The sequence below is a fragment of the Temnothorax longispinosus genome, chromosome 9, assembly GCF_030848805.1.
Source record: "Temnothorax longispinosus isolate EJ_2023e chromosome 9, Tlon_JGU_v1, whole genome shotgun sequence".
Lineage (NCBI taxonomy): Eukaryota > Metazoa > Arthropoda > Insecta > Hymenoptera > Formicidae > Temnothorax > Temnothorax longispinosus.
The window spans coordinates 13,913,893-13,927,164 of record NC_092366.1 but is presented as its reverse complement, the minus strand read 5'-3'; the positions used below and the strand labels follow the sequence as shown (position 1 = coordinate 13,927,164).

General features: G+C 43.0%; 1 protein-coding gene across 2 annotated transcripts in view; it reads right to left on the bottom strand.

The window, feature by feature from the left end:
- LOC139818626 (neurotrimin) overlaps positions 1–13,272 on the bottom strand; it is a 145,943-nt gene that overhangs the window by 43,513 nt on the left and 89,158 nt on the right. For both annotated transcript variants that reach the window (XM_071787422.1, XM_071787421.1), the window contains exon 2: positions 6,449–6,546. In XM_071787422.1, the coding sequence (XP_071643523.1) occupies positions 6,449–6,546 (98 nt within the window). The remainder of the gene's footprint in view (positions 1–6,448; positions 6,547–13,272) is intronic.

Genomic DNA, 13,272 nt, shown 5'->3' with positions numbered 1-13,272 from the left:
ACTCGCTGTATAACAAACGTAACAATAACGGTCGCACCGAAACGATACTATTGAAATAACGATCGCATGTATACGTGAAATAGTATTTTATTTTTTCCGGCTACACGTCAATTCGACTAATTACATCCTGGCGGATGAAAAAAAATATACGATGTAGAGTAAAACGTTTACTCTAGTCCGATTTGTATTTTTACATTAAAAAAACGAAGTCTATTTAACACGCAAATAAAAAATTTTTATTATTATAATATCAATACGATATAATACATTATATGTAACTTTTTGTAAAAGAATTATTTTATAATTCTTATATATATAAATGATTTAATACCGCATTTTATAGTACTGTGTATAATATAGTAAATATTGCGAAATCCTATTATTAATTCTAATAATTACGCACACGTATTTAAATTCAAACGAGCTTTGATACTTCCGCAAAGCGAAAAGAATGAAGACGAATGACTGTATTGAGTCGTGCATGCGAAAGCACAGTCATGTATCGGACATGCATACGTATTACGAGAAAGATGATAGATTGAGAGTAATATTTCCGTCGACCTACTTTTCATCGGTAAGTTTAAGTCGGAATAAAATTATTGTATCCGATTTCTCTATCTCCGTCTTTAATATCTCACGAAATTGATCAGGCTAAGAAAAGGCCGATTTAAAATAGCTGCATCAGTGAACGTACGTTTAGGGAAGTTAAAGCTGCGCATCTTCCACGTTTTCTGAGGAAACATGAGAGACAATTAGGACGGGAGCCATTAAAGCAAGCTCCACACGGTGGAACATATGATTGTACCTCACGTACGCTGACCCTGTCATCCATCAGAGCCAATGAATTACGCGCATTTCGTCAGACAGTGATTTGTGATGGAAAAAAAATCCGTAACAGCTCCGTTAATTCTCATCGTAATAAAGTTCGGGCACGCGAATCGGCCAAGAGGAGTCAATATTTCACACAGATTTACACGTGCGCTCACCCACACACACCCGTCCACCAGCAAGTGGTTGAATTACTGGCGCCCTTCCATTACGCGTGATGAATACTTCAGCGCACTTGTTTCTCAGCCGTAATTTTCCTGGACGGCGGCGGCGGCGGTCTCCGCTCGATCGCTAGATTCCGGCACGGCACGACCGATGTGTTCCGCACATAAACCCACCTAATCCGATGCGACGGGGCGGCAAAAGTAACTCGCCCGAGTAAACTCCGTCCGATTTTAAGAGGGCCATGAAAATGTTCACGACTATCGAAAGACGCCCTGGATCCCGCCCTGCATCTTCGGCTATATACGATCGCGAGAAACGAGCGCACGAAATGTAATCTGCGGGTGAGTGGCCACGTGGGAGATCGTGCTCGGCGCGCGCTCGATCAAACGAAAAATGTTTCATTTCCCACGGCTTCCCGAAAAGGCCTTCCTCGAAAACACGAAGTTAAGTCGTTCCGTTTATCTCGATACGACGCGGGTGGCCGTTCTCCGTTTTTCCAACAAGGCGCCGGGAAGAGAACGCGATTTCCGCCCCCAAACAAGATTATAAAGATTCCGTTTCACATTGTGGTATCTCTCGCGACGGTAATAGAAAAGGCTATCGATCTGTTAATGTTAAGGGAAATCAATTAATGCGGAATAATTTACGAGGACGTTTCCTAGCCGGCGGAAGGGGGAAATCTATGTCCGTTGCAACGCGAGACGCGCTGAAAGCTCCATAAGTTATGTCACGCGACCGTACGGCCAGACGTCAGATACAGTACTTTAAAGTCTCCCTCACTCCCCCGGACTGTAAGGGTTGAACTGCGTCCGTAGCGATTGTGAGAGGGTGCGGGCGGGCATGTGCCCGAGACTGGTGAGCGAGCTTAAGCGAATGAGACTGGGGAGCGTGACAATATGCAGACAATGGTAATAACGTTGGGCAGCCGTGACTATCTATTGTGTGTCTTGGTAGCTAGAAATTCTCTCTTCCACGATGAATGCGAGCGCCCCGTCTTTCGGGGCGATTACCGAGATCTTCGATAAAATTTACGACGGCAATTTATACGTACGGAGGAGATTCCGCGGATCGGAAAAAAACTTCGGTTCCGCTAATTGCGGATGTAAACGGAAACTTGTACGCCATCTGAGTAAATACTATACTATACCAGCTGGATCAATTTCGCAACACATTAGTGATGCCGCGGAGCGTAGATGGCATACAAACACACAATACCCGATAGCCGAGGCAAATGGTATCAGGTGGCATAGATATCAATCCCCCCGCGTCGCCAATCATAAGCCGCATAACGTAATCATTATATCGACCGGCATAATTGCGCCCATTTTTTTCATTGTGCACTTTCCATACCGTTCGGAACGAAATTAGTCGTCGCGGCCGGCGAGATGGTATAGCGAGAGAGAGAGAGAGAGAGAGAGAGAGCCGGCGAATAATAGTCGGCAAGTATCGATCGTACAAAATGTGATTAACCGCTTGATGGGTACCATTATGGGTCTCCGAATTTGCATGAAACTCCAATCAATAATTCACAAGTTCGATTAAAGCGTAATCAGAAGACAATTTTTCATCGCGCAATGACATCGCGCGTTTTAGCTGACGTGCAAGTGCCGACGTCGACACGCTTAACACGTATAAGCGGCGATAATAATCGTAACACGTTTTACGCGACCGCGGCAATATAATTATTATCTCCGCCGGCGCTTCGCGCAAAACAGCTGAGATAACTTGCGCCACCCCTGTCCTTCCTCCCCCCTCCCCCGGCCGCCGCGCACAATCGAGTCGCGCAAAATGATAAGATATATCGCGCGCGCATCCTCCTCAGTTACGTATAATACCGGGGCGAACATTGTCGAATCCTTATTGTTGGCGCAGCGGAGTGTAAATGCGGCAATAATCCCGACGTGATATATAATTATGTCTTACGTGGCACGTTATTACAGATAGGCTGTGTGTGACTCTTGCGGCCCGCGCACACCAACGTATCCGTTCACCTCCTGAACCTCACCCCTCCCCCCCCTCTCTCTCTCTCTCTCTCGCTCCCTCTGTCTCTCTCTGTTTCTCCATTCTCTCTGGAGGCCGTTATCTTCTCCTCCCGGTGCATCTGCCCGACTACCAGGTAATACGAGCCTCATATGTAAATCCCATTCTGATTAACATTCACATGTACCAACACGCGGAGAGAGGACCCTACATCACACACCAGGGCTCGACCTCCCATGCTCGCCCCCTTCTGCTCCGGCCACTTACTCATAACTGCCTCGTGATGCGGGCAAGCCTCCCCGCGCCGGCCGTGCGCGAGCGAACTTGTTTGCGACGAAATTTAGCCGGCCAACGTAATACGTGACGCAAAATTACATTAGGGTATTACGTGACGTGGCGCTTGTGTCTTGACATTATTAAAATAAATTATTCTTACGTCACGGTCGGAGGCAGGTGCCCCCCCCCCCCTTCGACTTTCCGGCAATACATCAGCTAAGCTGAGCGCTATAAGATTTGTAACAGCAGCGTCACTCTGCGCCAGAAATCAAATCAGAATTTTATTAATCTTATTTTGCGCCGTACAATCGAAACTTGTCATCGTTCTTATGATCATTAGGATCTTGGTCAGCAATTTCTTCACTTCGACGCAAGATTATTCACCGGATAGACACAGCTCTCTCGTGAGACAAAATCGCAGGCGCGAATTCCGTACCGCGTCACATTTTTCTAAATAAATTCTTTCGTCTGAATGAGATACGCCTCTCGTTTCGAACGCCTGCAGGGAAAGAAAGAGAATAACGGCCGATTCTGTTTTGCTCTCGGCGACGCATGATGGAACGAGAAGGCGGAGCCCGGCCTCCGTGCGGTAAACTTTCGCCGCTTAGTGTCGTTTAAGGCGTCGCAAATCTTCACCAGGCTGTGCCCGTTTAAGACGCACCGCCGCGTTGTCGAATTGTAGTCCGAGAATATAGAGTCACTCGGTAACGTAAGTTATACAGGCAGGCTCGCGGGAGTTTGACGATTAAACTCGGAAAGCGCCGCCGCTGTAACGCGCGGGGACGTTTTAATTGTGTCGCTGCTCTGGCGCGACAGTTACTTCGGCTTTAAACGCGCAACGAGCACGGAAGACTACCGTGTGTTCTGCGACTCGTTGATATTTTTCCACGTATTTAAAAATAACTGACAAAAATAAGGTGGAGAATATCGTGCCGCGTTAGCATTTAAAACGACGTGTTGTAAAATTCAGGAGATAAAGTCATGTATGGCATCACTTATAATATATCCTCTTATGTAACACATTACGTATTATACTTGTTTAAAATCTCTCCTTTGAATTTTATAACAAATAAAATCTAATACCCGCTTCCGCTAATTGCAGCGCGCATAATTACGGTGAGTCTCCCTCTTGACGATCTTAAAGCTAGCTCCTTACCGCACAGCGGCGGTTTGTCTCGTCGAGCCCCTTTAATTTCCGAATAATATATTTTGAGATTAAAACGCTATTCCGGGCGTTATGGTGTTGGGTAAAGCTACGGAGGAAGCGCGCGAGCACGATATGGACGCTTTTCGTCCTCTGTGAACCGTAATTGCACAATATCCTTACTTAATCTGACATACTTAAGCTAAGTCTGTTCTAAGTCTGTCAAACAAATCGTTCTGTGCAAATATTTTTGCTCTAAAGCGAATATTTAAATACCTTTGATCCCCGGCGTTCCCGCTTCTACTATATCTTTCTCTCGTCGTTTAAAGAATATAAAATATTAATTTCAAGACCCGTTTTTGAGAGAACGTGTATTCAAGAATAAAGATTAAAATTCGTGGGATTTACGGACAGATCACGCGATTGGAGCACCCCACCGCGCGAGATCAACAACGGCCGAATACCTATGTAATATCGTATGGCATCGTATCATACATAGCGTGCATTTTACCCTGCACGTTTAATATCATGTCCGCGTATCACCTTGCAAAACGCAATACTCTGGCCGCGCTGCTGGAAGCAGAGGTTTTCCAAAACTGCGCCGCTGGATCGCGAAATATGTGATCCACCGGCGGGAATTCGCAGCGCCTTGAGAATGTGAACATCGCAGGAATTCGGTGAATGTTTTTCGCGTAATGGTGAAACTCGCATTATTTGACGTCCCCCCCCCCCCCAAAGTTCGAAGTAAGAATGGAATTCTGGCAATATACTTTCAGAAACTAACGAAAGCGGCACGCGAAGAATATATATATATATATATATATAATATATATACAGATTAAATACTTCAACGATATTCCGAAATACACAAAATATTTTCTTCGCAGCAGTCGACGTTATTATTTGCTGCACCAAACATTCGCGCATTTTGCAGGAAATTAAAAAGATTTAATTTATAATAAAGTAAATATTATATATATAATTGTGGGAAGGATCTGTTTGATGCTCCACAAAAGTTTATGCATCAATCAATCAGTTTAGCATCGCGCAGTTTTCTCTATTTATAAAGCCGCATCGCACAATGCAACGAAAGATACGTAGCGATGTGTGACACGGATAAATTTTTCCCAGCATGATGAATGAACTTTAATTCGTCAGACTTTGCGGACTTGCAGTGAACGATGTTTGTCACACCGCGGAATCCATTCGTGCACGTCCACGTTTCTGCAGCGTGCCGAGGAATACGTTCGCGGCAATGAAGTCTGCGGGCTATGCCCCGTTGTAACTGGCAGCTAAATTAAACTTTGTTTATCAGTCCATAACGATTTTCCATTTTTTATCCCGACCAACTCCGCGGGGCTCCACATTGCATTAGAATACTGCCCGTTTTCATTTCATCCCCGACCGCAAATCGTTCTCTGGCGCTCTGATTTAATTGTCAAAGGTCCTCTTTTTTTTAAAAGAACCTCGCCCAAAATGGACCATTGACGCACAATATTGAATCATATGCTATTTTGTAGGTATTGTTGTGTACATCATTAGACAAATATAAGTTTTATTTCTGGGACAATGGGCGGAAGAAGTTATGACCGGTTCAATTATGAGTAAAAATATTATTTTCTATAAAATTAGTGATATTATAATATTCAAGTTAATTAATGTAACATTTTTAGTGCCAATTAGCTAATATTACTATAATATGGTAATATGCGAAATTCATACCCTAGAAAGTATCTTTCTTCACGTTTTTGAGACTTGAGACTATTATTATTTTTGTCAACCTCCTCTACAAATCCATGTAGAAGTCAAGTGTGTGCGTTCATGGGTCAACATCCATTAATAAAATAGGCGAGGTTCTTTGTTTGCCGATGAACTGCATTCGCGTTCGCACATAAATACTTTTCGTATCAAAGTTATTTGCGCGACGTATCCGGGATAAGAGGATTTTCGGTATCGTTTGCATGGACTCTCTTTCTCTCTTCCATGTAAAGCGTAGCGTAATTGAGACGCAAGGCAAGATTAAAAGCTAGGTGTGTCGTGTGCTTGGCAGCTTACCTTGTACGTAGAAAGGTTCGCCACGACGCAGGAGAGGATAGCTTCTCTTCCCACTGGGACTGTCACGTTTGTTATTGGCGCGCTGAAGCTCGGTCCCTCTGAAACAGGGCGACGGGTAAATGCTAAGTGACCCATTAACAACATTTCGTTATATCGTCTGACCACGCTCGAACGCCATTAAAGCGCATCGGAAGGATAGCGCAAGATCATCGCGTTCAACAACGATCAAATTTACCGCTAACGCAAACTATCTACCTATACTGGGGCGCGACACATCCAAAAAACGTAATAAATTTCGTATGATTAAAAGCTCAAGTTAACACTTAATTAAATTAATTGCCAAACGAAATGGAAACACGCTGGCCTCCGGCACGTGGAAACGCGACACGGAATCCTGTGTAGCTCGTCCGAAAGGATCAGCGATACTAAATTTTCTATTATGTAATACGATTAATTACGATTAGCGCGATGTCAAGGAGCATAATAAATTATACTTAAATATTATCAAAGAGCGCGTGATTAAACTTAAATTGGCAATTTATTAAATTATTCGCCAAACGAAACGGCGGTACACGCATGGCTCTGACACGGAATGCGAAATATTGAGTTCCGTGCGGCTCAGCGAGACGAATCGATAAGAACGATGATCCGATAAGACTCAAAAGAACATGAAATTTCTAATATATCGGAGAGATTCCCTCCGAAAATCTAGCCAGATGACGCGTGACACCGCACCGTAGTCTGAGCAACTCATTTCCGGCATTTCGCTGTATCGGCGGTATATATGCTGCCGAAAATTTACTGACGCGAAACAGTTTGGTTTCGCGCGACACATCACACACGCGCAGCGAGCAGCCAACGCTGGCACGTGTACGCTGAAATATGTCTCCGTATCCATCCCGAAATGTTCACGTTCCTCGACAGCGCGCCGCGTCTACGCTGGAAGTTCTGGAATATCATTACCGCGCCGGCACTCCGTCGTTGCCGGGAACACCGCGCTCGTCCTGTCTGCAACGTGCCCGCCTGCCCGCGTCTCTCGCCGCGCCGTTACCGGTGCCATCCTTTTCGCGACGGCAGAGATTATTTAAACAAAGCTATTTACGTCACGTATCACGGACAAGACAACTCATGCGCGATGCGCGATACATCCGCACACGGCTCGCAACGCGAGACCGACGTATGTGTGTATTCCAGATAGGGAAAAAAAAAAACAAATTAACTGATCTCGGCTTTTGATAACGTGCTAAATAATGGAAATCAATCAGGTTAGATCATATAGCGAATTTGTCCGCGATGATTTAATCCTCGGTGCAAATATTGCCACGGTACACACACGTTCTGTGCGTGAAGAAGGTGCAGGTATCGGAAGAAGGTAAGGGGTGCGCGAGGAGGCGGCGAAACGCGGGCGAGGAGATCGAGACTGGAACACGGTGTGCGCCAACAGATAAGCACTGATCCCAATTACACGTCGGAATAGAGCTGTTCCCAAGTTGAGCGGATCATGGATTATTGACTCCATCGCGATTACTCCCGCGGTCGTCGACACAATTGGTCCGATCGATACGTCTTCGATCATCTATGTTTAGCTCGGAACTGAAGCGAGACTGCCGGGCAGTTTTAGTCCCGCCTTCGTAATACCGCGACATATTCATCATTCCGCTCTGCCGTGCATCGAAAAACTGCAAAATCCTTTTCGGTTAAGAATATCGCACAACTTTGCCGCGAACTAAAATAAAATAACAAACACCAGACCTCCTAAGGTATTTTTTTACAGATATGCAGTGTACATGCATCGATTCACTTATTTTCTGTACATTTTTACATTTCGTGATTTATAGACGCAACTTATCGGACGCTTCAGAAATGTTGTATAAATATTACGTGGAAATAACGAAACTTGAAAAAGTGTACGTGTTTCTAAATATTAACTAGAACCGATGTGAAAATCAAATCTGCGATACTCGCGATACGTCGTCTCGATACTCTCGATCAAGGGGCAGAAACTACGGTAACTTTCTTTCCGCCCGCTAACATGCAATCTCTGCCGATCGAAGCAACTCGACGCACCTGCGATCCGCCACTGTGGACTCGGGGAAATTGAATTCAGCAAGGAGAGCCAGCTAGCCCGGGCTCGGTCGAGTACTCGCAGACACATGTAGTATACCATCAGGAGCAGACCGGTGAGAATGAAATTGAGATTGCGGACCATATCATCCCCCGGAATCGCTCAGAAATGGTAATTACAGATCGGCAAATATCCTGTTAATAGCGGCCGATAACGCAATAATTAGAACGCGTACAGTATCTTCGCGGCTCCGCTTTAATCAGATCTTTGACTATTCCCTTTAAAAATCGCTCTCCAACGGCGACACAATAGCGGAATATTTTATATGATCTGTCACGCGCGCAATCTCAATTTATCGTCCATTATAAGACTCGTGTTTGTCGAGACACCCACGCAGAGTCCGAAGAGAGGATACAATACACAAAATTAATCAAACGCCTTGATTCGATTCTATTCAGTCGTGAAGCGGCGTGTCGAGCGGCGAGATCGTCGCGTCGCCATCGCCGCGCCGCTCCGTCACTTCTAGAGGACTGAATAGCGGAAATAGATTCGAAACAGTGGGCCGCGCTGAGTGATCGCGCGGCCCACCACCGATGATTAATCGGGGCGCTCCGGCGGAATAGAATTATTGTGTCGCGACAACAATAAATGACACACGCACAATCACAGCGGCCAGACTGGCCTGGCCTCTTGTTGCCGTCGGCCAGTCTGGCCGTCACTTCGACACTCGTTCGCCGTGCATTGTTTTATTTCCGGACGAGAGGACGGACCCGGCCACGCAGTCCGCTCGATCCCTGCAACTCCCATCGCGACCGGTAGATAAACGCTTTTCTCGCAGGTACGGGCCGAAACGACGCGCCAATTTGCTGAATCGTAATGAAAAAAAAAGAGAGAGAGAGAAAGAGAAAGGGAAAGAGGAGAACCCTTGTTCCGAACTACTTCCTCCCGCATTATTCCGCGGTCCGTTCGGTACGCGTGATTCGTTCAAAAAGCTTTAATCCCATCGTCGCTGCTTTTCACTTAATTGCTTTTTCTATGTTACCTGGCGGGAGTTATTACGTTAACTCCCCCCCCCCCCTCTGTGTTAAACAAGGAACACCGGCGACGCGCGAAATAATCACGGTGCAAGAAAGAAGCGAGGTAAATGAGTTTTCGGACCGCCCGAGCCTCATTCTACGTCTATGACGTGCACTTCCGCGTTCGCGGCACCAGCGTTCACAATGTTTTCTATCAATGTCAGCTTTAATCGATTCGACCGCGACGCGCGTGCTCACGCGAGTAGGTACATGTCGGGGTACAGGCTGAAAAGGAATCGTGTCGTATAAATGTCACGGTGTACGCGATTTAATACACCGAACGGGATAAAATTTCGGCTAAAGAGAACGGCGTTTGAACATTTGTCCAGGGAGGGCGTTCGAAAAATTTATTTTTTCGAGGCGAAGCGAACGCCATGCCGTTTCATAGCGATAAAGCTCTTCCACGCGCGTTGCTTACAAAATAAAGCGAATGTGAATTTGACGCATCCATATTCGTCGGAAGTTTTTGTAGAATCGCTACAAACTAACGAAATAGTCAGCTTGGAAAATATTTCCTTTTTAGAAAACGGTCAGCATTCGTCCGACGCACAGGCGTGGAACGACATTTTTATTTGTGAGTAGAGGGAAAAAGAATAAAAGAGATATAGAAATATCCGATCCGAATAGAGGCCCGATAGAGTTTCCACGACTCTACTTCGATTTCTCTGCCCATTCACGTATTACTTTCAACTGTTGAATTTGATTAATTGGAACAACGTTCCGGAGCGCGAGAAAGTACTCAAACTGCAATGTAAACCGAAACGCAGCAACGCGCGGCGCGAAAACATTTTTCTAAATATCTCTCACGGTTTACTTGCACGCTGTTAAGTGCAAGTGCGCGATAGCAATCCCGCGCGATGGACGTGAATGTTGCTCGAATCAATTTTTGCGGCGAATAAATTGCTTGAAATATATACACCACCGCGCTGATTATCACATTTTGTCGAATATACAATTGGCAATAAATTAACGTCGAGCTGTACGTTACTTGGTAATTAAACGTATTGTTACGATATTGAGGGAAATTCAGATAATAGAAGAATTATCAGTAGGGGAGAACGGGGGAATTGACACCAGTTAAGAAAGAAAAATAATATAAGTATTATAATCACCGAATATATTTATTTCAACTTTTAGTAATCAATTCGAAAAACATTACGCTTCAATTTGGTACACTGTTAAATTCATAGGGTTAAATTAAACCCAATTTTGAATAATTTTTAACTGTTCCATAGGTCGCCACTGCTCCTACACAATATATAGTTAATTTAACTAAAACAATGTTAATTTGACTAAACCAATGGAGTTAAAATAATCCTATTTTGTTTCAAACTAATAAATTTTGACGCACATGCTAGTTAAAAATAACAAAATAAATCTAACTCATGGTATTGGTTTAAACATCCTCTAACCTTTAACAGTGTATAACATAAATATTTAAATTTTAATAAAATCAACAAAAAAATAAACTCCCGTTACCCTAAGCACCCGGCAATAGGTTTTATTATCTTCCATTAACCTAGGAGTTCAATCATTAAATTTAAGTTTTTAAATCATTTTATAATTAATTTTTACGAATGCATAAGTCGCAAAATTGTTTACCTTTTTACAATACGCAGTCGTATGTTCAAAATTTGCATACCTGAAGTAATTAGAGCCGGTTCTAATTACATCATTGGACTTATCTCGAATTACCCAATTAGTCTAATTTTTTGTCGGTGATTTGAAAGAAAAAACTATTAAAAAGATTTTTTAATTTTAAATATTTTGTCAGTAAAGCAAACATATGACAATAATAATAAAGAAAAAATAAATTCATTTAGTGGAAAATAAAACCACTTTTTGCTTAACAAAATAATCGATAAAAATTGTAACGGAGCGACCGGAAACGCGACGTGGCGAACAAAGCGAGCTTAATGAAATGTTCGAATGGCGGAGGGAGCGGTGTTCCACAAGAGTTACTCACACGCGGGTTCGGATTTGTAACGCGCGATAGTCAATTTATTCTAAAATGATTCTTATTACACCGCCGTGGTTCATATTCCCCCGTCCTCTCCTGCTTCAATCGATAAATATCGAGAATCGAAATTAGGGCTATTACCTACTTTTAATTTACAAAAGTGACGGAAATCCTTAATCTTTCATATAGGTACTACGTTTACGCGAGCGTTACTTCTACTACTACTAGTTACTACTACTAGTAACTTACGATAATTTGTTCGCGTAAACGGAATTGTCCTTCGCGTAAACGGGATTTTGTAGTAACTTACTCCGCGTAAACGAGTGAATTATCGTAAGTTACTACCAGAAGTAACGCCTAAACGTAGTAATAGACCTATATGAATAATTTTGATGGAAGAGTGATAATTTGATGGCCAAAAACAAGCCAGAGGTAGATAGATTTCATTGGCCCGAGGGTGACTGCAAATGCTTATGCTGTTATAGACACAAAGGGAAACTATGAAAACAAATGTGATGCGTATGCATCATCCCTCATGAATGTCTGAGCGTATAAACGAATTTTAACGAAGTTGTAATGGATTGTGTGTAATGATATAATAGTAACCTCGCGAGAAAGACAACATATTCTTTATGCACGAGATAAAAAGGCTCCTTAATAAGTAATTTGAAAGAGACGATTGTTTGTTTAAATAAAATTATTTAGTTTTTAAAAGGTATATGTGCGTAAATCGGTATATCTCGCCGTAACATATTATCAAATCATAAACATTTTCAGCGTGTAATTATCTTGTGATTACAGTATTGCGTGCGTAATTATGCATACGATTTTTGGTACGTATATTAATTGTATTTGGCTCTCTCTCTCTCTCCTTTGCTCTTCTTTCTCTTAATATGCATTAATTGCTTTACATAATATAATTCGTTAACTCAGTGTAATTTATAAAACGCAATAATGCATGCCTAACTTTAATTCTCCTGGAAGAGGAGGAAGAGGATAGAAGTTACAATAATATCAGTAGTACATAATAATAACAATATAACGTTACAACGACGTAGTACAATGTTGCAGTGACTGAATTTAATCAAGCACCTGTTATCGCGGCGATAACTTTGATCGTATGTGACGTCCCTAATCAAGAGATTCATTTCGAAAGTCTATATTAATTATCCTAATAAAGGACCGGGATCAAGAAACAGATAGCAAACGTAACCCTAGGGGTAATGAAATGTACACACTGGGGATATATTATATTAACCGAGCATACGAACTGACGGTAATTTACAGATATAAATGGCATGCAACTTGGAACTACAATGACGTAATTATTCACACTAATTTTGTGGCAATTGCACATTTCCGAGTGGAATATCGGGGCGAATGAAAGATTCGCATCAATTACGTTTTATCCTTTGACCCAAAAAACGGACGCTGTCACTTTTAGCTTTTAATTATGTCAACCCAGTATGTTTCAATAAGTATTATAGTAGCCATAATAAAAGGATAAAGTGCGCTCGCTCCGAAACTGTTGCGTACGAAAAAGTTGGTTTTAATTAATTTGCCTTGGATGCTGCATAAAAATATTGCGTAGAGGGTCCTTTGTACTAAGCGCTCTCTCTGGCACAAAACTGATGTAAAATATGAGGCCGGCGTGTACCTAACTTACGTTTCATAAAAATATCACCCATCGTGTGCTTTGTATCTGATCTCCACTTTTAAGAGT